General features: G+C 43.6%; 1 protein-coding gene across 4 annotated transcripts in view; it reads right to left on the bottom strand.

The window, feature by feature from the left end:
* tpra1 (transmembrane protein, adipocyte asscociated 1) overlaps positions 1-24,738 on the bottom strand; it is a 75,177-nt gene that overhangs the window by 22,307 nt on the left and 28,132 nt on the right. For all 4 annotated transcript variants that reach the window (XR_007956520.1, XR_007956521.1, XM_052018565.1 and 1 more), the window contains exons 2-3: positions 8,636-8,847; positions 2,461-2,593 (exon numbers count right to left, since the gene is read on the bottom strand). Coding sequence is in view for 2 of the 4 variants with exons in the window: in XM_052018565.1 (XP_051874525.1) it covers positions 2,461-2,593; positions 8,636-8,835 (333 nt within the window). In the remaining 2 variants the exon portion in view is untranslated. The remainder of the gene's footprint in view (positions 1-2,460; positions 2,594-8,635; positions 8,848-24,738) is intronic.

Below are 24,738 nucleotides of genomic sequence, written 5' to 3'. Positions count from 1 at the left end.
GCTCAACTCCTCTTCTGTGCCAGTTTCCCTTATTGGAATTGGTTTATTACTGTGACCATGTACCGAGGTACAGTGAAAAACTTGTCTTGCATACCGTCCATACAGATCAATTCATTACATAGTGCATTGAGGTAGTACGGGGAAAACAATAACAGAATGCAGAATAAAGTGTTATAGTTGCAGAGAAAGTGCAATGCAGGCAGGCAATAAGTTGTAGACAGGCAGACAATAAAGAGGCAGACAGTATTCCAGGGAACAGCTGTTCACCGATGTTCCCTGGAATACTGAGCATTTACACCACCCTCTCTGCTTTTATTTCAGGATTTCAGGGCGATGTAACAAGTAGGGCTGTTGCCTCACAGCTCCAGCAACCCGGGTTCGAGCCTGACATCGGGTGCTGCCTGTGTGCGGAGTTTGCACATTCTCCCTGAGACCTCATGGGTTTTCTTCTGGGTGCTCCGGTTTCCTCCCACATCCCAAACAAAACGTGTGGTTTGGTAGACTAATTGGCCACTGGAAATTGCCCCCAACATAGGTGAGTCGTAGAGTCCAGAGTGTGTTGATGGGAATGTGAAGAGAATAATAAAGGATTAGCGTAAACAGGTGCTTGATCAATGCCAACTTGGAGGTCCAAAGGTCCTGATTCCATGTCGTATGAGTCAATGATATCTAGTATCTGACTTTTGGTTCACAGCCTCGATTTTTTGCTTTTTTTTGTTACAGAGGTGATATTTCTAACCACACAATTGCTTTTCTGTCAGGTTCCACAGGTCCAAGTCAGCTACATGCACATCTGCCACCCTCGGAGAACGAGGAGGTTTATATTGAAGCTGTCAAAAACACTTAAGTCGCTTGAAATGTAGCAATGACAGAAACGCCTTTTCCAAGGACAATGTCAAAGCAAATAAGTTACTCGAGAGTCAGCAATACACAAAAGAGGATGGCATTTGCACAGGTGTCTTAACAATTGCGACAGGCCACTTTCCCTTGTTAAACCAGAGGCCAGAGGGAAGTCTGACAATGCAGTGCTTACTTGAAATTTTAACTCTCATTGCAGGTGGCACTTGTTAAGTATTTCAAGTTTTTATTTCAGACTTCCCATGTTTGGATTTTGGGAGAGACCCCAGAAAGCTGCAGAGAGTTGCGGACACAGCTCAGCACGTCACGGAAAGCAGCCTCCCTCCACAGACTCTGTCTACACTTCTCACTGCCTCAGTAAAGCAGCCAGCATAATCAGAGACCACACCCACCCCGGACATTCTCTCTTCTCCCCCCTCCCATCAGGCAAAAGATACAAAAGCCTGAAAGCAGGTACCACCAGTCTCAAGGACAGCTTCTACCCCTGTTATAAGACTATTGAATGGTCCCCTAGATGATAAAATGGACTCTTGACCTCATAATCTACATAATAAGGCCTTGCACCTTATAGTCTGCCTGCACTGCACTTTCTCTGTAACTGTAACACTTTATTCTGCATTCTGTTATTGTTTTCCCTTGTACTACCTCAATGCACTGTGTAATGAAATGATCTTTATGGACAGCATGCAAAACAAAGCTTTTCACTGTACCTCAGTACATGTGACAATAATAAACCAATTCCAATTTCAAGGAAGTGTGAGGGATTCGCATGCTCTCTGTCCCTGACGTTCTCTGTCCCTGTACAGAGTTCACCTCCACAATCAACAACTGAAACATCTCAGGTCTCTCTAGAAAGTAAAAGAAACTAAGTAGGAGAGTTCATGATAACAGCCAAGTCTCAAAAGGTTCTGGCTCCAGATCCACTGCAGAGATTCAAGCCCACAGCTCAGGCTGACACTTTCAGTGCTTGAAGTGCCAAACTGCGAGATGAAGTGCTGCCTGTCCTCTCAGATGGATGGCCAAAGTGCTTTATAGCCAAGGAAATATGTTTTGAAGAGTAATCACAATTGCAATATAAACTCCCACAAACTGTAGTAAAATAGCAGAGCAAACAATTTACCTTTGTGAGGTTCATAGGCCGATAAATATTGATCAGGCTTTCCGGGGGACTCACTCGCTTCTCATCAGACTGCAGAAGTCTGCACTTTGTGCTGTTCTCGTCAGTTTAGACTTATGTGCCCAGGTCTTTGAAGAGGGTCCCCCAGAGGTTAGGACCTAGACTGTTGAAGGCACAGCCAGCAATGGTGGGGTGAAGGAAATGGAAGATTGTTCAGCAGGCCAAAGCTGGAGGAAGCCAGGGGCAGAGCAGTGTGAAGTTCTCTCCCTCCCTCTCCCCGCTGAGTTCACATTGACAATCGACAACAGAAGCTTGGGGAGGTGGGGATGGAGGAGGAAGGAGCAGAAGGAGGAGGAATGGGCAAGGGGTGCCATTGGAGATGACCCGAGATACTAGGCAGCAGATCAAAGCCTTTAAATTACCGAGTTATCATTGAACCATGACATAAATCGCACCAGACTGTGAATTTGATGCAGAGGACTCACCAGTATGTAGAATGTGGTGAAGATGGGGCTCGACGTGGCCCGGATCTTCGCTCGGGCTGACGGAAGCTTCCAGAGCAAAAACGCAAAGAAAAGCACATTGGGGATCAGGAGGAAGACATCCCAGAACCGAACTCTGTTGGGAGAGAAGTGCGAGGTGGTGGAGGGCGAAAAAATGCAATCAAAATGCGTAACTCTGACAAGAATCATCTGTTTCACACACTTTACAGCAACACATTTATATAACATCTTTCACATGGATATCCCAAGGTGCCTCACAGGTACAGTTATCAAACAAATCCTGACCAAGTCACGTCGGGAGGTGATAAGGCAGATGACCAAAAGCTTTATCAGTGCGAGAGGTTTTAAAGGGGCTTTTTGGAAGAAGGAAAGAGGGCAGAGGTTTAAGGGACAGAGGACTGGTAGTTGAAGGTATGGATGCCAATATGGAGCAAAGGAACTCAGTGACGCACAAGTGGCCAGACTTGAGAGGCATGGATATCTCAGAAGGTTGCGGTGCTTCAAGATTACAGAACCAGGGAGGACAGGAACCATGGAGATATTTGGTGGAAGGAAGGAAGTTGTGTTTTTCTTTAGTTTAACCACACTTCAGTGAAAGTACTGTGAATGATCATGATCTGATTGAATGATAGAATGGTCTCAAGGGGCTGAATGGCCTGGCCCACTGCTAGATTGGGAAGGGACATGCATTTCCCTTAGTTACCACAACCCTGTCCAAAACATAGACAGCTTTTGTGCAACACATCATTACAGTTGAGCAGAACGTGCAGAAATTACCATGTTGAAGCAAGATAGACCTTGTACTTCTGCTGCTCTTTTCATGACATCAAGATGTTCTAACAAACATTACAATAAATGCAATACTCTCAAGGTGCAATCACTGCTGTATAGATCCATTGAGTCTTACAGCACAGAACTGGGTCCTTCAGCCCATCAAGTTCACACTGATCATCAAGCACCCATTTACACTAATCCTCCCCCTCACAATCCCATCACCTCTCCCCAGTGTAGCAGATCATTTGCACACACAGCAAGCCTCCACAAACAGCAGTGTGAAAATAACCATTTGTTTTAATGCCGTAAATAGAGGAATAAATGAAGACAAGGGCACTGCACTTCAAAGTTTCGTCAATGAGACCTTCTATAGTCACTTGAGGTGCCTGATGGGGCCTCAATTTAATGTCTCATCCATAAGTCAGCACCTCTGACAGTGCAGACCCACAAAAGAGCAATGGAGTGCAATGTGCCTGATAATGCCCTTTCACTTAGGAGATGCAATAGCACAATGGGGAACTTGGTCCAGTAGATGGACTCAGCCCAATACATTACGGCCACATCCCTCCCCACCATCGGTAGTATCTACAGGAGGCACTGCCTCAAGGCGGCAACATCCATCATCAAAGATCCCCACCGTCCGGGCCATGCCATATTCTCGCAGCTACCATCGGGCAGGAGGTACAGAAGCCTGAAGTCCCACACCACCAGGTTCAAGAACAGCTACTTCCCTTCGACTATTCAGTTCTTGAAGCAACCAGCACAACCCTAATCACTACCTCAGTATAGCAACACTATGACCACTTTGATCACTTTGCACTGAAATGGACTGTTTTTTTGTTCCAATTGTGTTCTTTCTTGTAAAAATTGTGTATAATTTATGTTTAATTTATGTTTTTCTTGTGAATGCTGCTTATCTGATGCTATGTGCCTGCGATGCTGCTGCAAGTAAGTTTTTCATTGCACCTGTGCACACATGGACTTGTGCAGATGACAATAAACTCAACTTTGACCTTGAGATTACTATGATACACCAATAGGTCCCAGATTTTTCCTCAGTCTGAGATATTGGGCCTCAAGCTCTTCACTCGACCTAGATAAGTACCTAAGGAGAACAGCTCCACTTCAAACTGTTTATCAGCGTGCTACACACCAATGGCCAGAAAAATACATGTTGGAGCATGGGCAAAATATGATGCCCTTTGGTGGTCTGACAGCCATCAGACAACTGGCGCTTAGGCTCCTGTCTGAGCATCAGTCGTTTGGGGAGGGGATTATAAGCAACCTCAGTACCCCATGACTTGGAGAGGCTGGGAAGAGGGATCGGGAGAAAGCACTGTGAGAGGTTGGGGAATACAGATGGATTGAACAATTAAAATAGGAGTCCGAAAAGCAAGTATCCATTCATCAGCAAGCAATATATTTTCTGCATTACGAACAGAAACTGTGCCAAGAAGCTGGACTCAAAAGTGAAACAAAAAAAAGCAATGTACGGCAGGTTTTAGGTACCGCAATTCAGCAGTGGTTTCCCTGATCTCCAGGGCTTTTAAAAACACAAATCAATTCCAATATCCATTTAAGGGAATTGAGTTTAGAGAGAGAAAATCATGTTCAGTGCAATTCAATTAGCTCACCAGGCAACCCACAGAGTGGTTTTATTAAATGGCTGCTTTGTGAAAGACATGCATCCACTATCCTCCAGTTTTTCACCCACCCAGAAGGGCTCTGCTGGGGAATGCACCTCCCAAGGCACACAGCTAAAAACCCAAGATCACCTCTGACGTGGTCTGGTCTCAGTGAAGCAGCTGGTCTCAGTCAAAACACAGTGAATATTTAAGACGCAGTTAGATAGATTTTTGCACAGTAGGGGAATTAAGGGTTATGGGGAAAAGGCAGGTCGGTGGAGCTGAGTCCACGGCCAGATCAGCCATGATCTTATTGAATGGTGGAGCAGGCTTGATGGGCCAGATGGCTGACTCCTGCTCCTATTTCTTATGTTCTTAAGCTGGTAAAGTTGGCCTGTGTGGGCAACTGATCAGCATCATGTAACACTCTCGGGACAAGTTACAATTAGGGCTGGGAAGTAGCTGAAGATGTGGTTGAAACCATATACAGCTGCTGTATTTCCTCATGTTTAAATATCTGTTGAATTATCAAATTAGTGGGAGATCAGGTGTTTCCTTTATTAAATATAAACAATACCTCAACTTTAAAATTCCCATTCTTGTTTTCAAGTTGTTGTCTCTCTAATATTTCTCATAGAGTCATACAGCACAGATGAAGGCCCTTCAGGCCACCATGTGCATGCCAGCTATCAGGTACCCATCTACACTAACACCATTTGCCAGCACTCAGTCCATAACCTTCTATACCTTGGCGATTTAAGTGCTCAACCAGATATTTCTTAAATGTTGTGAGGGTACTTGCTTCCACCATTTCTTCAGGCAGTAAGGTTGGGTGAAAAAAATTCTTCCTGATATCACTTACCCCTTACCCCAAGCCTCTGCCCTTTGATTTTAGGCCACTCTATTAGAAAAGCTTCCTACTATCCAACTTATCTATGCCCTTCATAATTTTGTATACGATAAAGCTCCAGTCCTTCATGAGATAATTATGACAGTATAAATCTGGCCTCCAGCATTCCTGAATTTAACTGCTCCAACACTTGCAATTGTGACTTCAGCAGCCAAATCCAACAACAGCAACGCAGGTGGGGTGGTGCAACAAGCCAGTCATTTACACAATAAACAGGAGGGAATGGAGTGGTGGGGAGGAACAGAGGGACCTTGGACTCTGAATACACAGGTGACTAAAGGCAGCAGGATGGCCAACAAAGTGCTTAAAAAGGCATAAGGAATGCTTTCTTAGCCAAGGCATAGAATATAAGAGCAGGGAGGTTACGTTAGAACAGCACACAAAAGTTAGGCAACAGCTTGAGAAATGCATATGGTTTTCATCACTATACAACAGGAAAAGGTGATCACACTGGAGGATAACGCAACGCCTTCGACAAGGTCCTGCGTGGTAGGCTAGTCTGGAAGGTTAGGTTCCACGGAATCCAGGGAGAGATAGTTAGATGGATTCAAAATTGGCTTGTAGGTAGGAAGCAGAGGGTGGTGGTGGGGGCTGGTGACTAGTGGTGTGCCACAGGGGTCAGTGTTGGCACCCTTGTTATTCGTTATTTATGTAAATGATTTGAATGCAAATGCACAAGGCTTGATCAGTAAATTTGCAGATGACACGAAATTAGGAGGTGTTGTTGATCGTGAAGAAGATTATCGTAGATTACAGGGGGATCTTGATCAGTTAGGGAAGTGGATCGAGGAGCGGCAAATGGATTTCAATACAGATAAGTGTGAGGCGATGTATTTTGGGAAGTCAAACCAGCGTAGGACTTATACTGTGAATGGTCAGGCACCAGAAAGTGTAATGGAACAGAGGGACCTAGGAGTACAAGTGCATAGTTCGCTGAAAGCGGCGTCACAGGTAGACAGGATGGTGAAAAAGGCAGTTAGCACGCTGGCCTTCCTCAGTCAGGGCAATGAGTACAGGAGTGAGGACATTATGTCGCAGTTGCATAAATCGTTGGTGAGGCTACACTTGGACTACTGTGCACAGTTTTGGTCACCCTATTATCGGAAAGATTTACGAGGATATTGCCAGGACTAGAGGGCCTGAATAACAGGGAAAGGTTGGTATTGGAATTGGTTTGTTATTGTCACTTGTACCAAGGTACAGTGAAAAACTTGTCTTGCATACCGTTCGTACAGATCAAGTCACAGTAATGACACAGTGCATTGAGGTAGTACAGGGTACAAACAATAAGAGAATACAGAGTAAAGTGTCACAGCTACAGGGAAGTACATTGCAGGTAGACAAAAGGTGCAAGGTCAGACATGGTAGATTATGAGGTCAAGAGTCCATCTCATTGTATAAGGGAACCGTTCAATAGTCTTATCACAGTGGGATAGAAGCTGTCATTGAGCCTGGTGGTACGTGCCCTCAGGCTCCTGTATCTTCTGCCTGATGGGAGAGGGGAGAAGAGAGAATGACCCAGGTGGGTGGGGTCTTTGATTATGCTGGCTGCTTCACCAAGGCAGCAACAGGTATAGACAAGAGTCCATGGAGGGGAGGCTGGTTTCCAGAGCAGTTGCCATACCAAATCGTGATGCATCGATAAAAGTTGGTGAGTATCAAAGGGGATATGCCAAATTTCTTTAGCCTCCTGAGGAACTTGATGCACTGGTGAGCTTCCTTGGCCGTGGGGGCTACATGGTTGGATCAGGACAGGCTATTGGTTCACTCTCAACCCTCTCTACCTCAGCGCCGTTGATGTAGACGGGTGCATGTACACTGCCCCCTTTCCTGATGTCAATGACCAGCTTTTTTGTTTTGCTGACATTGAGGGAAAGGTTGTTGTCATGACACCATGTCACTAAGCTCTCTATCTCCTTCCTGTACTCTGACTCATCATTACTTGAGCTACAGCCTACTACGGTGGTATCATCTGCGAACTTGTAGATGGAGTTAGAGCAGAACCTGGCCACGCAGTCATATAGGGAGTAGAGTAGAGGGCTTAGGACACAGCCTTGTGGGACACCAGTGTTGAGAATACCCGTGCTGGAGGTATTGCTGCCTATCCTCACTGATTGCGGTTGGCCAGGCTAGGTCTTTATTTCTTGGAGCGTAGGAGAATGACGGGTGATATTATAGAGGTTTATAAAATCATAAGGGGCATATATAATTTGGATAAGTAGCAGTCTTTTCCCCCAGGGTAGGGGAGTCCAAAACTAGAGGGCATAGGTTTAGGGTGAGAGGGGAAAGATTTAAAAGGGACCTGAGAGGCAACTTTTTCCATGCAGAGAATGGTGAGTACATGAAACGAGCTGCCAGAGGAAGTGGGTGAGGCAGGTACAATAGTATCATTTAAGTAGTTGGATAGGTACATGGAGGAGCAGGGCTTGGAGGGATATGGGCCAAATGCGGGAAATTGGGACACAGATGGGTGGGCGCCATGGTCAGAATGGACTAGTTGGGCCGAAGGGCCTGTACCCGTGCTGTATGACTATGACCTCCTCTCCTCTCATAGACCCGCTGAGGTCCTCCAGTAGATTGTTTGAAGGTTCATTCGTAACCACTCACTCAAACGGCCGAGCAAGTTATTCAGTTCAAGGTTGACTATTTCTGGTTAATAAATACAGACCATGGCGTCCGCCCTGCAAATCAATATTCCTGAATATAGCGCAGGAGACAATTTGGCCAACTGTGCCCATTTTGCCCCTTTGTTATTTAATCAGACCCACGCAACCCCAACCTTCTCCCAATACTCATTTATCACACAGCCAGCAGCAAAGAAGAAAAGGCAACCAAGGGGTAAACTTACCGTGATCCACCAATGTCTTCAAAGAGCACTACGAGGCACTGGTGTGGCTGGGTAATGTTGGCTGCTGTGCTAGTGGGGTCTGTGGAGGTCGACCAAGACATTGAAGCTGCGGAGGTGGTGCCCATGGACATTGTTGAATTTTCATACACGGTGGAATTACTGTAATCCGCAAACCTCACCACAGATGAAACGAACTTCATTTTGGCTTAATCCTGTCCGAAAAAAAGCATATTTTAAAACATCAACTACTCACCTGAGATGGATTAATTTCATCAAGGTACAGAGAATTCTGCAAACCCATTTGAATTCTGATATGTCCCTTGTAATTAAATTTATTGCAACCAACAGGCAGCAGGAGGGCAGATTCCTGGATTCATTGGTCCCTTAAGTGCGAGCAGTACAATCTTGCACTCACTGCTCTTCACCTCCAATTTATTGGGCAATCCTTTAAAAAAATTGCAAATTGGGTATTACATCAAAGTGGCAATGACAGAATTTAGCCCAGAATGTGCAATGAAATAAACATGCCTACAGAAAGAAAGAATAAATAAGTAAAACAAAAGTTTATAAGTGGCAATAAAGTTATGAGGGGAAACACTAAAGCAGCAAGGAGAGAAGTAGAGAAACACAGACACACACTGGAGAGGCAATGACGTGCACACACACACAAGGAGATTAGGAAGGGAGAAATGTACACACACACACACAAATAAATGCAGTGAGAAAGTCTTAACACAAACCGAGAGATCGAAAGACACCAAACTTCTCTTCAAAAGAGCTAGTGCAGACAAAGGGTTATAGACTCAGCCAGCTCCATCATGGGCACAACCCTCTATCGAGGATATCTTCAAGAGGCGGTGCCTCAAGGCGACAACATCCATCACTAAGGACCCTCACCATCCGGGACATGCCATCTTCTCGTTACTACCATTGGGGAGGAGGTACAGGAGCCTGAAGACCCACACTCAACAATTCAGGAACAGCTTCTTCCCCTCCGCCATCAGATTTCTGAACGGCCCATGAACACTACCTCATTATTCCTTTTTTTTTGCACTATTTATTTTTGTAATTTTTAGTAACTTTTATGTCTTTGCACTGTACTGCTGCCACAAAACAATAAATTTCACATTATCAAAGCCAGTGATAATAAATCTGATTCTGATTCTGTACGAGCCAAGTGTTCCTTTTATCTTCTGCTCTATTCTATGATTCTAGATGGTAGATAACAGGACAATATAGGCCAGGAAAGCCCTGCCCTTGAGTCCAGATGAAGCGTCAACTGTCCATTTCCTTCCACAGATGCTGCCTGACCTGAGTTCCTCCAGCATTTTGCTTTTTTTTTGCTCTGGATTCCAGCATCTGCAGTCTCTTGTGTCTCCAAGCCCTGCCTTTAGTTTTATTTGGCTCGGTGTTGGTACAATCCAAGTATCCCCCAGTGCCAGGTTTGGCAAGATCAAAGGAAAGGAGCAAGGCATTTCTTTGTTGATTAAATTCAAGGAGATCCTGATAAAAAAAAAGCACTTTTGAGGAAAAGTAGGATTAGGATCGCCTTTGATTAACCACCACTCCTTCCTCTGCCAACTACTGATCAAATAATCTACTCTCATCACACACAAGCAAAAATAATAGGAAAGCTATTGAAGGATGTCCTAGTCGCATTCTCTCTCCACCACTATACTCGCTGTCCTACTTGGTCTCTTAAACCAGCAATGTTTAAATTTTTCTATCAAATTCCTCTATGGTCTCACCCTTCTCTGAAAACCCTGGCTTTCATAAGAGCTTAAAAAAAATAAATCAATGGCCCCGTGAGCCTGCCTCGCTATTTAGTAAGATCATGGCTGATCTGATCTTCGTTGTAGTTCCACTTTCCTACCAGTCTGAGTAAACCTCAACTCCCTTATAGACGACAAAACCTGCCCATCTCAGCGTTGTGTTCATTAATTTAGTCTCCACTGCCAGCAGGAGTGGAGAATTGGAAAGATTCCCTCTCTCTGCATTTACAGGAGCTTCCTCAAAACCTCTCTCTTTGACCCAAGATTTTGTTTATCCATCCTAATACATCATGTGACTTGGTCTCATTTTTTTTTAAAACAATTAATTCTCCAGTAAAATGCCTGGGAACATTTTACAACATTAATGCAAGTTCTTATTGTTATTGCTTGTGAAATTTCATTTGTTTAGAGCACGAGAGATTGAAAGAGAAGGTTTGAGGTGGCATGGTGGGTGCTTAGCACTGCTGCCTCACAGTTCAGTGACTTAAGTTCAATCCTGATTTCAGGTGCAACCAGTGTCTCCCTGTGACCACGTGCGCTACCCCTGGGTGCTTCAGTTTCCTCCCATGTGTTAAAAATGTAGGTAGATAGGTCAATTGGCTCCATAGAACCATACAGCACAAAACAGGCCCTTCGGCCCACCGTGTCATGCCGTCCATCAGACCACCCTCACACTACCTAACCCCTTCCTCCCGCATATCCCTCTATCTCACGTTCCTCCATATGCCTATCCAACAAGCTCTTGAACCTGTCCAATGTATCTGCCTCCACCACCACCCCAGGCAGTGCATTCCATGCACCAACCACTCTTTGGGTGAAAAACCTCCCTCTGACATCTCCCCTGAACCTCCCACCCATAACCTTAAAGCCATGACCTCTCGTCTTGAGCATTGGTGCCCTGGGAAGGAGGCGCTGACTGTCTACTCTATCTATTCCTCTCAATATTTTATATACCTCTATCATGTCTCCTCTCATCCTCCTCCTTTCCAGTGAATAAAGCCCTAGCACCTTAAGCCTCTCCTCATATTCAATACCCTCCAATCCAGGCAGCATCCTGGTAAATCTCCTCTGCACCCTCTCCAATGCCTCCACATCCTTCCTATAATGAGGCGACCAGAACTGAACACAGTACTCTAAATGTGGCCTAACTAGAGTTTTGTAAAGCTGCATCATAACCTCGCGGCTCTTAAACTCAATCCCGCGATTTATGAAAGCCAACATCCCATTGGCCTTCCTAACTGCTCTTTCCACCTGTGAGGCAACTTTCAATGAACTGTGAATATGAACCCCCAGATCCCTCTGCTCCTCCACACTGCCAAGTACCTTGCCGTTTACCCTGTACTCTGCCCTGGAGTTTGTCCTTCCAAAGTGTACCACCTCACACTTCTCCGAATTCAACTCCATCTGCCACTTGTCAGCCCAGCTCTGCATCCTATCAATATCCCTCTGTAAGCTCCGACAGCCCTCCACACTATCCACAACACCGCCTATCTTAGTGTCGTCCGCAAACTTACTAACCGAGCCCTCCACCCCCTCATCTAAGTCATCTATAAATATCACAAAAAGTAGAGGTCCCAGAACCGATCCCTGCGGGACACCGCTAGTCACTGCCTTCCAATCCGAGGGCACTCCTTCCACCACAACCCTCTGCTTTCTACATGCAAGCCAATTCCTAATCCACACAGCCAAGCTTCCTTGGATCCCTTGGCCTCTGACCTTCTGAAGAAGCCTACCATGAGGAACCTTATCAAATGCCTTACTAAAATCCATGTAAACCACGTCCACCACACTGCCCTATAAATTGCGCCTTGTGAAGGTGGATAGTTGGAGGATCAGAGGAGAATTTGATGGGAATACAAGAGGAAAAATGAGATTAGTGCAGAAAGAGACACAAGAGACTGCAGATGCTGGAACGTGGAGCAAAAAAACAAACTGCTGGAGGAACTCAGCGAGTCAGGCAGCATCTGTGGAGGCAAAGAGATGGTCAACATTTCGGGTCAGGAACGAGAGTTTAAGGGGAAGATGGTCAGTATAAAGAGGTGGGGAGGAGCTGGCAAGCGATAAGTGGACCCAGGTGAGGAGGGTTGATGGGCAGATAGAGCAAGGTTGGGGAGCAAAGGATGGGGATAGAGGCTGGGGGTGTGGGGGGGGTGTGGAATATGTGGAGACAATAAAGGGTTGCAGATTATGGAACGTGATAAGGAAGGAAGATGATGAATGGAACCAGAGAAGTGTAGATAAATGGGTCTATAATAAGGAATAAGGTCAAACATGGTAGATTGTGAGGTCAGAGTCCATCTCATTGTATAAGAGAACCATTCAATAGTCTTATCACAGTGGGATAGAAGCTGTCCTTGAGCCTGGTGGTATGCCTATAATAAATAAGTGTAGATGGTCAGTGGTAACACGATAGGCTGAAGGGTCTTATTCCGTGCTGTACTACTTCACAATTATGAAGCAAATAATGGAAAAAGGAGGACACAAGCAAACCAGCTGCAAGCCTGAACCTGCTTCAGCTCCAACTCAATGGAATCCAATTTCAATCCTTAAACACAGAGGAGTTTAGAGAGATGGAAACACAACCTCAAGTATGATTCCCTCGCTCCAAGAATTAAACAAATAGATCCCTGCCCAGCACCAAAGGTTTAATTAATTACACCGTGATGTGGTCAGACAATTCCAAGGTCACCATCAATCACTAGCAGTAAAACACTGCTTGGCTGTAATGGGTCAGCAACAGAATGCCGACTCAATTGCAGGATGATTACATTACAGAGATGGTTTGGGATTCCCAGGTTGGTTGAACCGGCACTGAAATCCAGATAACAAGTATAAAGTAAAGTTTGTGGAAGTTACCTTTACATACTGTATTTGATGCATTGTAACACCACACTCAAATTATTGAAATCTCATAAATATATAAGAATAGGTCCAGGTCATTCAGCTCCAAAACTGTTCCCTCATCCAGCAACATCCTGGATGATCTGAACCTGAACTCTACTTAGTTGCCTTGGAAGACAGGATACTCTAAACTTAGCAAAAAACAAACTGCTGTGGAGGAACTCTATGGAGGGAAATCAGCATGGACAGTTGACATTTTGGGTCAAGACCCTTCATTCGGACCCGACCCGAAATGCCAAATGTCCACTTCCCTCCACAGATGCTGCCTCACCCACTGAGTTCCTCCAGCATTGTGTTTTCTACTCCAGAGTCCAGCATCTGCAGTCTCTTGTCTCTCCATTTTATTACTCTTAACTTATGATCTGTCTTGAAAAATCTCACTTGACACCCATCCCCACCCCTTTCTACAGCTTATTGATGAGAGCATTCAGATTTCTACCACCTGTTGTATGAAAAATGCTCTCTGATTTCACTCCTAAATAAGCTAGCTCAAATTCTATGTCCCCTTGCTTTCAATTCACACGGGACAAAATGGCTTCCCCAAATGGGACCCATTTAATCCTTACAAGATTTTAAACAATTTGATCATATCACCTCTCAATCCTCCATACTTCTAGGTATACATGCCAAATTTATGCAAACTTACTCAAAGTTAACTCTTTAAGAGCTGGTTCACTGCAGTTCCTGGAGTTTTAAAGGATTATTTGGAAACTGAACTAGACCGTGCAGTTTACACATAGATATAACTGTTCATGCGTACCTATTTTTTTTTGTAAATGTGTTAATAATGCATAATGCTTAATCTGGGGCATTTTTTTTTGCAGTGTTTGAACACATTTCCTGTCAAAATCTCAGCGAATGAGAAATCGTACCAGGCACTTACTGCTGCAATTCACCCTAATAACAATATCATTTCCCCATCATATTTTACATGGATAATGACAGCATTAACATGCAGAGTGTATTTTCTTTACTTAGTAGCAGAAATTTCATCAAAAGATGTGTAGCACACTGAAATTTGTGAATCCTCTCCAAATTTATAGGGTCAATGCTGGGACATGGAGTGATTTATTAAAATTAAAAATATTCTTTGAACTCCAGAGAATCTCCCAAGCGCTCTTCGTATGACAGACCTGCCATTCAAGGAATCAGTCTGATGAAATTTTGCTGCCCTCCCTCCGTAGAAAATATATCCTATTTTAGGTAAGGAGAGCATTCTGACTGGTTGCATCACTGCCTGGTACGAAGACTCCAATGCATAGGATCGCAAGAGGCTGCAGAGGGTTGTAGACTCAGCCAGCTCCACCACGGGCACAACCCTCCCCACCATCGAGGACGTCTTCGAGAGGTGGCACCTCAAGAAGGTGGCATCCATCACTAAGGACCTTCACTATCTGGGACATGCCCTCTTCTCGTTACTACCATCAGGGAGGAGGTACAGGAGCCTGAAGACCCACACTCAACGACTCAGGAACAGCTTCTTCCCCTCCCCCATCAGATTTCTGAATGGTCCATGAGCACTCCTTTGTTTTTTGGACTTTTTTTTATTTTGTAATTTAAAGTAATTTTATGTTTTGCACTGTACTGCTGCCGCAAAACAACAAATTTCACATCATCTAAGTCAGTGATAATAAACCTGATTCTGATCTTGGCCCATTAATGGGCCACCAAGATCCACCAAACCCTGAGACTGACACCAAAACTTTTACCTCCCCAAACACTTCAGGTCTGTAAACACGAGGAATAATTCTGAAGATACAGGAGACTGATGATGCTGGGATCTGGAGCAGAAAACAAGCTGCTTGAGGAACTCAACATCTGTGGAGGGAAAGGGATAGTTGACGTTTGGAGTCAAGACATTGCAAGAAGACTGAGGGTATGGAGGGGAGATAGCTAGTATCGAGAGATGAGGCAGGAGATGGCAAGCGATAGATGGATCCAGGTGAAGAGGGGTTGACGGGCAGATGCAGTCAGGTGGGGGAGGGAGGGAAGGTGATAGTGGAAACAAAGGAGAGCAGATTGTGGAGTCTGATAAGAAAAGGTGGTGAGTGGAATCAGATAAGGGAGGGATGCTGGGCAAAAGAGGAACAGTGCGGGGATGGGAGGAGAGAGGGGTCTGAGTGGGTAGATTGTGCAGCTGATAGGCAGAAGGAACAGGAGAGATAATTTTGAAGGCCTGGATCAGCAGAGCAATCCCATTAATTCCATCCCCCACTTACTTCTCCGTAATCTGATCACTCTCACATGCTCATTAAACCGGCTCTGATGTTCCTACTACCCACCCACTTACACCAGATGAAGTTTGCAGCAGCTAATTAATTTACCAACCCATAGGTCTTTTGAGACCAGAGCACCCAGGGAAACCCATGTGGTCACAGGGAAAACATGCAAACTCCACACGGATAGCAGTGGAGGTCAGGTTTGAACCTGGGTGAGTGAAGCAGCAAGGCAACGGTTCCATCTACTGTGCTGCCATCTGCCTCTCTTCCGAAAGTTGCTTGTCAATACCAATATCTTTGGTCAAGCCTATGTCCTTGTTGTAATATCTCATCACATGGCAAATTTTACTTTATAATCTAATGTGCCATGGGATACTATATACAGTTAATGGCAGGACCCTTAACAGCATTGAGGTCCAGAGGGATCTTGGGGTCCAAGTCTATACCTCCCTGACAGTGGCAATGCAAGTAGATAGAGTGGTAAAGAAGGCGTACAGCATGGTTGCCTTCATCGCTAGGGGCACAGAGTATAAGAGTCAGGAAGTCATGTTGCAGCTGTATAAAACTTCAGTTAGGCCACACTTGGAACGGTGTGTGCAGTTCTGGTCACCCCATTACAGGAAGGATGTGGAGGCTTTGGAGAGGGTGCAGAAGAGGTTCACCAGGATGCTGCCTGGATTAGAGGATATGAGCTATAAGAAGGGTTGGACAAACTCGGATTGTTTTCTCCAGAGCAGCGGAGGCTGAGGGGAGACCTGATAGAAGTTTATAAAATTATGAGAGGCATAGATAGGGTAGACAGACAGAATCTTTTTCCCAGTGGAGAAATGTCGAATACAAGGGTGAGAGGGAAGAGGTTAAAGGGGCTGTGCGGGGCAAGTTTTTTCTTACAGAGAGGTAGGTGCCTGGAACGGGCTGGCGGGGGTGGTAGTAGAAGCAGATACGATAGTGCTGTTTAAGAGGTTCTTAGATAGATACATAACATGCAGGAAATGAATCATATGTGGGCAGAAGAGATTTAGTTTAATGTGGCATCGGATTCGACACAGACACCGTGGGCCAAAGGGCCCATTCCTATGCTGTACTATTCAAGGTTCTATGATGATACTGTAGAAATACAAGGTAATCTTGCATAATAATTAACAAATGGTGACTTAGCCCTAGGACTATATTTTCAGGAGATGGAGACAAGAAGACAAAAACTAAAATACCACAGATGCTGAAAGTTTGAAATAAAAATACTCAGCATAGACTGCAGGAGTGAAGAAAAACCAAACAAGGGTTAAGTTCCAATTTTAGATCAGCACTTGAAATATTAACTTTCCCTCTTCGTATACACTGGGCATTTTCTATTTTCATTTAAGAGGACAGGAAGGAAAAAAGCAAAATAACATTAATCAAGTTTCAGCAAGCATTCCTATTGATCGTATCATCTGTCTGTAACCAAATGCAACTCAACTTTTCCAATACTGGCATTTCTAGAGCACTGAGCAAGTGCCAACAAGATTCATTTGGTAACTTTCCCAGCTTTCACAGATTAGAAGGTCTTGTGTTTAAGTCTTACTCTGGGGATTCAAATACATAATCCACACCAAAAATGAGAATGTGCTGTATTGCCAGAGCTGCTGGTCTGAACTAAGACTCTGTCTGTTCAGGTGGATGATACCATGGCACTACCCCAAGAGCCAGGGGGTGTGGGGAAGGGGAATGGGAAGGAGGAATACAAGGTTTTGGTTGGAGGTGGGTGGCTCCTACTAACTAGCATTCAGCCCTGAACCCGGACTGATTGCCCAGGCATTTATTTGCTGTTTGTGTGGCATTGCTACTGCAAGTTTGCTACCAGCTTTGCTGACGCAAGATTAAGACGACTTTGAAAATAATTATTTTGTTGCAAATGTAGGAAAACCTTCTCAAAGGCAACCGGAACAGTTCAATAAGGCAGCTACCCACAAGCTCCACAGAGCAGTAAAATATGCCCTTAGCAGCAAAGCCCACATACACAAATACTAAACCAAACACTGTTTTGCATCTTATTTAAGATTTTTCTTTTTTTCCCAATAAATAAATCTTTATCCCCGGAGGTCCGAGTGAATTCTCCATGTGTCTACTGGTATCCTACTTTGTGTAGTTGTCACTGACCTCAACAAATCATACTGAGATGAACTGCAATTGCTTATTTAGGCAAATTGGGTTAAACAGCAAGCTGTTGACAGCAAATACCTTGTAATTTCAGCTTGAAATGGAAAGCAATGTTCTCATTCATTCTCACACACAGTTAAAGGACTTGTGGATCCCTTTTTTGGGATCTTGTTGAACTGATTCTAACTCAAACATTTGGCCTTGCACTTTAAAGCAACTGGTGTGCCATGCATACGATGTTTGATCCAGAATATTGCATTAATTACTGAATACAAATTTGGAGAACAATCACTGGCATATTTAGCACCAGCTTCAGGTGGGTATGTGGAAATTGGACTGGAAGTCCAGCAATACCCTATGGACCATGCCAGCTGGAGGCAATCAACTCAGAAGCCAGGCAGCATGCAAGACATCCTTTAGGTTTCATGGTCCATAGGTTCCTGGGGCTTGTTAACACACAACAATCCAAGCGAAAGACACTGTCAGATCCGGTTATTTTCGAATCTGCAGGTTCTTTCAGGAGTCCAGGAATGAGTTGAAAACAACTTGGTGCTTCACAAAGTTTTATAGGAAAATTTTAAAACAAAGAAACAGTCACAGAGCACATGGCACTAGCTTTACTACTGGGACATGAGCTGAGACAAAAAGGAACTAAAGATGAGCTAGGGCCATGGGGGGGGGGGGGGGGGCGCGTTGGTGGCGGAAGAGAGCAAGAGCAAGAGAGTGATTAACAAAAAGTGACACCTTTTATACCTGAGATAAGAGGTACTCCTTAGCTAACAATAGTCCAATCTGGAAACCTATTAGATACCTGTGGCCAAACCAGTGAGAACACACATATTCACCTGATGGACTAACCAATAAGCTAGGAAGCGGCCATTCCTTGTGCAGTCACTTGAGGTGTATTAAACACTATACATGTTAAAAAAAACTATATAAACAGTCGAATCCAACAACACTTAACGGGGACATTCATTAGCCAATTATAAAGAGCAGTTGGTTACAATCCAGCCCCAAGATTCCAACAGCATTGAAGAGGACATTCAACATAAATACCACGGGGAATTTGAAGAGAATGCTTTAACTAATATCTTGGGAGATAGGATATGAGTAAGTTGAGACAATAGCATAAGGCAAGTGTAACTATGACCTCTGTTTCCCAAAGCTTTCCACCACTATTTTGCTCATACTTCAGTCAATTGCAGACTAATTAATAACAGAGTAGTTGCTTTACCAGTCAAGAATTCCATTATTGCAGCATTTAACCACCAGAGTGGTGGAAGGCAAATAGTGTTATACTTCACAAGCAGGGAACACTGTAGAAGGAAGGTCAATAATGAGCAGGTCTACTCATCCCTGTGGTGCAACCAAACAGACAATCCAATGACTTTATTTGTAAAGAGAGAATGCTTTCAATTTCCCACCCAACATCAAAGCACTAAAATAGAACACTGTTCTTTCAGATTTTGCTCATTTGCACAGATGAGGTGTACCCTTCAAAAATAATTCATTGTATGTGCACCCCTGAGGTTTTTAAGAGTTCTGATTATGCATAACGAAAATAAGAAGCTTTGGGGGATCTTGGGGAAGAACGTAGGTGAATCCAGAAATGAAGGCTAGAAACATTAGTCTGGGACCAATAAAACCAACAGAGAATTCTGGAGGAGTTTGGAAGTATTTCAGACGGCTGAGATTGGATCTTGGGGAAGAACACAGGTGAGTCCAGAACTGGCAGCCATAAACATTAGTCTGGGACCAATAAATCCAACAGAGAAGCTCGGTGTCACGAGGAATAGCTGGAGCAAATAGCAGGGATGTATTTAAGAAGATGCACAATAAACAATTGAACGTTTTTATTTTACTGAGGTTAGGTGAAAAGTATTGAGAGGAGGTTCACATGGAGCATAAACACTATGTGGACTTATTGGGTTAAATGTCCTATAAACGCTGAGTAAATGAAAGATTTCAAAGTTACTAAAGGAATAAAGAGAAGATAGCAAGACAAATACATTTTCGGTTAAGAGGTTCAATGTACTAGGGAGATACAAACCTGCACCGCGCTAGTGCACCAGACCAGGGACATTTTCCCAGGATTGAGATGGGGCCTTTACAAAGATAATAGAGAAAAATGAGGTCAAACCACAGAAGAATATAAAAGCAGACAAAAAGAGCTTTTACTGTAAGTACTTAAAATGAAGAGAAAGGTCCAAGTGAACATTGGCCCCTTCAAGAATGAAGCTGAGGTAATAAGGAAATGGGAGAAGAGTTAAACAAATATTTTGTGTTGGTCTTTATAGTAGAAGATGACATGAAAATCCCATTAATACTGAATAATGCCAGTGAGGAATTATTCAGTAGTGTCATGGGGCTAGAGTTCTTGTGTATTTCAGGCTGAAATAAAGTTTTAATCAACAAGGATTGTGGGGAAAGGGCTAGGAAGTAGATTTGAGGAATAGCAGATCAGCTATGATCCTATTGAATAGTGGAGCAGGTTCAAGGGGCTGAATAGCCTATTTCTGTTACCACATATAGTCTAATGGAAATCTTAAAACTGAAATAGACCATTAACAGATCAGATTTCAGATTAGTTTATTGTCTCACCAGGGTGCAATGGAATTCCTTGCTCATGTGAAGCTCACAGAGTAAATCGTGTACGTGGTAATAATAAATACAGCAACGAGTGCAAAACAAAAGAATGATGCAAAGATAGTAGTGCAACCTGAAGTAGTGCAAAATCCAAACGCTAAAAGCGTTGATAACGGAAGACCGGGAGAATTAAGAGTCCGAGAACGTGGCAGTACCTCCAGGAAGGGGATGTGAGAGAGGGGACTGGTTCAGGAGTCTGGCAGCAGTGGGGAAGAAGCTGTTCTTGAGTCTGGATGTCCAGGCCTTCAAGCTCCTGTATCTTCTCCCAGAAGGCAGAAGAGAGAAAAGGGAGTGGTCAGGGTGGCAGGCATCCCTGAAGATATTATTAGCCTTCCTAAAGCAATGCATTGTGAAGATGGACTGGATGGAGGGAAGTGACAAGCCTGTAATGGACTGGGCAGTGTGTCATTCACTGAGAAGCATGAAAATACCACTTGCATGTGCCCATCATGGCTTGTGCTTTAAAACAGCAACACAGATAGTATACCAATAACATTTTAGTAATGTGTAAATCACAGTTGTAAAGCATTTATGCTAGCAAATTACTTACAGGACTACCTGTGGTTAATCATTTTGTTTTAATATACACTGGATGATAATTCTTGGAAAGTAACCTTCAGAAGCTTACTGCATGAGCTTTCTGGAGTCCAATGTTTCCCAACTGTGCTGTGACAGCTCTCAGAGCGAAATTGATTGGGAAATGCCAAAATAACAATTTATAATGATCAAGTCGTCACAAAAAAAGAGAGAGCAAGGTATATGGATTGGAAGTGTATTACCATTCAAGTCTATAAATAGCGTACTAGCCAATGACCAAGTGAAATACAAGAATGTTTCCAGGTGAAGGAAAAAGAGGGAGAGGATAAGCAGCACAGAATATTTTAAAACTATGAAACCTCTTCTTAATAATATGCATTATATTTTGTCAAAACTTGTTGTATCCTGGGAAATAAAGCACTGGAATGGATTGGAATTACAGCTGTTTCTCTGGAGAAGATTAAAGTGACTCTGAGATAGACACATGATAGAAAAGTAGGGGGCTATGTGGGAGGGAAGGGTTAGATAGATCTTAGAGTAGGATAAATGTTGTGCCGAAGGGCCTGTACTGTGCTGTAGTGTTCTATGTTCTATGTTCTAAAGTGTGCTGCAGCACCAGCAGTGGTCAGAGGCAACAATTACAGTGCAATGTTTACATGTGGAATTTCCATTATATATATATATAGGCAATTTATAATGGAAAAAATGATGATATCTGAAAGTGCACATGGCAAAACTGAAGATTATATACATTACATAATGTCCACTTGACCAAGGAAAGGAGGCCATCAGGACTATACAGTTTAGACTTGACTTCTACAAACCAGAATTGAAAATAGAGATGGAAACTCAAGCACCATAATGTCAGGGTGTAGAGCCAATGATTTCATTTGTCACGAGTGATGACAACAGCTCTTGATGAAAAATTTGGTAAAAATGTTTAAATTGTACTACTGGAATGTTTTTCTAACAGTGGATGTAGAATAGATATTTCTACAGCAGCTGAGCAATAACTTTCTGTTTTACCTCCTGAAATTCCTTTGATTTCAACAATAACTTGAATTTGTATAGCACCATTAACATTGGAGAATTATCAAATATCTACTTGATATTAGAATGAGCAAACAAGATGTTGGTGAGACTGCACCGAGAGTATTGTGTACAGTTTTGGTTACCCAGTAACATAGGAAAGATGTCATTAAGCTGGAAAGAATGCAAAGAAGATTTACAAGAACGTTGCCAGGATTCGAGGGACTGAGTCATAGGGAGAGGTTGGACAGACCAGCACATTTTTCCTTGGAGTGTAAGAGAATGAAGGGCAACCTTGTAAAAGGTGTATGAAATCATGAGGGGCATAGATAGGGTGAATGCACTCAGTCTTTTTCCCCAGGGTTGGAAAATCAAAACCTAGAGGGCATAAGTTTAAGGTGAGAGGGGAAAGATTTACAAGGGAGCTGTGGGGCAACTTCTTCACACAGAGGGTGGTATATAGAATGAGCTGCCTGAGGAAGTGGTTGAGGCAGGTACAATAACAACAATGAAAAGACACTTGGACAGGTATATGGATTAGGAAAGGTTTAGAGGGAATATGGGTCACATGTGAGCAAATGGGACTAGCTTAGATGGGCATCTTGGTCAACATGGACAAGTTGAGCTGAAGGACCTGTTTCTATGCTCTATTACTCTACAATGACACAAAGTTGTAACACAGTGCTTCTGGAAAGTGTCCTTATCAAAATGATTCAAAAGTCACAGGAATCCTCCACTTAGTTAAGAAGGCATTCATCTGCAAGTGTGAAAAAAGCCTCAAAGCTCCAAGCCATCACTTAAACAGAAACAGAAATCAAAGGATTGTTTTTAATCTTGAGGGTGATATGAAGTATAGATGCAAGTCAGATGTCCCACTGCAGAGCAGATTTGCAGCACTGCCTTAATAGCTTAGCAGAAACCGTGAAAAAAAAGCAAGCAGGTTCCCGAAGCACATAACGTCACACCTCAGCTGTTGGTTGAGTTCACTCAACTGTTCCATGGTTAACTATTCTATTAAGTTCAGTCACCTTAATATCACTCGTATGACCAGCCAGCTCCATCACAGGCACAACCCTCCCCACCATCGAGGACATCTTCAAGAGGCAACACCTCAAGAAGGCGGCATCCATCACTAAGGACCCTCACCATCCAGGACATGCCCTCTTCTCGTTACTACCATCAGGGAGGAGGTACAGGAGCCTGAAGACCCACACTCAATGATTTGCAATGTACTGCTGCCGCAAAACAACAAATTTTATGTCATATGTCAGTGATAATATATCTGATTCTGATTCTCAGTGAATAACATCTTCCCAGGAATTACAACGATAAAAAATACAAAGTAGGGGAGATAGTAATGTAACTGTGTTCAAGGACAAAGGGAGTTTAAGTGCAAGCAGAAGTGCTCCAGTTCGGGTGAAGGAACTGCCCAGCGTCACCTCATGTGCACGTTTCATAACTTCAGGCCACATCAAAGAGCTTTACAGCCGAAGAATTATTTTCAACGTGTTGTTGCTGTTGCAAGGATGCTTGTGTACATCAAGCTCCAACCAGCAACGAGATAAATGACAAGGCATTCTGCTGTTTCATTGCTGTTGGTTGAAAGATAAATATTGTATGGAAAGAAGTATTGAAAAGAAAATTATTTTGAAACAGAAAGAGATTGCAAAATGTCCCAGTACATAAAATTCAAAAAATTAGTTTTGAATACAGTAAGTATGCAGGTATAAACTAGGTTGATGGAATGTTGTCCTTTATTTGCAAGTGCGTACAGCGTACAAAAGTAGGGAAGTTCTGATGCAAGTTTACAGGAGCAGTGGCAGGACAACCCTGGAGAACTATGCACAGATTAGGTCTCCACATTTAAGGAGGGATGTGCTAACATTGGAGGTGATACAGAGAAGACTTGCCAGGTTGATTACTGATATGAAGAAAGGTTGAGCAGATTGGGTCGTACACATTGGACTTTGGAAGAACGAGAGGTGAACTTATTGAACTGAGGGAGGATTGACAGGGTGGATGAAAAACACAATGATGCTGAAGGAACTCAGCAGGTCAGGCAGCATCCGTGGAGAAAAGCAGGCGGTCAACGTTTCGGGTCAGGAACGTTGCTGCCTGCTTTTCTCCACGGATGCTGCCTAGTTTGCTGAGTTCCTCCAGCATCATCATGCTTTTCATCTAGATTCCAGCATCTGCAGTCCTTTGTTTTTCTTGACAGGGTGGATGTTGAGAAGATGTTTCTCCTTGTGTGGGTATCTAGAACTAGGGGGCATAGTTTCAGAATAAGGGGTCACTCATTTCAGATGGAGGGGAGGAGAAAATTCTCCTGTCAGAGGGTCAGGAATGTTTGGAATTCTCCTCCACAGAGAGCTGTGGAGATGGAGCCATTGAATATATTCAGGGTGGAGATTGGCAAACAATGGAATCAATGGATATGGGAAGAGACCCAGAGAATGATGCTGGAGGCAAGGACTGGATCAGCCATGAGTAATGCAGCAAAATCGAGGGACTGAGTGACGTACTCTTGCTCTTCCTAATGAAAAATCTCCTGTTCTTCAAAAGAGTGCTGTGGAGTCTTTTACAACTACCCAGGGAGTGGGGGAAGCAGGGAGGAGCTTGCCCTCAGTTGAACAGAGTTGAAAATATAAAACCAACTGCACGATCACTATTAAGTTAGTATTTATGGGAGCTTGCTGTGCACTAATTGGCCCCCATATTTTCTCTAACAGTGAATGTTTCACTGGCTGTAAAGTGGTTTTCGATATCCTGAAGCTGTAAAATCTGCTCTTTAAATGGGTATTCCTTCTTTTGAGGTCAGATGGCATGCCACATGTGCTAAACGAACTCAGCCTGGATCAGC

The sequence above is a fragment of the Pristis pectinata genome, chromosome 6 (genome assembly GCF_009764475.1).
Source record: "Pristis pectinata isolate sPriPec2 chromosome 6, sPriPec2.1.pri, whole genome shotgun sequence".
Lineage (NCBI taxonomy): Eukaryota > Metazoa > Chordata > Chondrichthyes > Rhinopristiformes > Pristidae > Pristis > Pristis pectinata.
The sequence above is the reverse complement of the archived record's forward strand: the minus strand, read 5'-3'. Positions and strand labels throughout refer to the sequence as shown.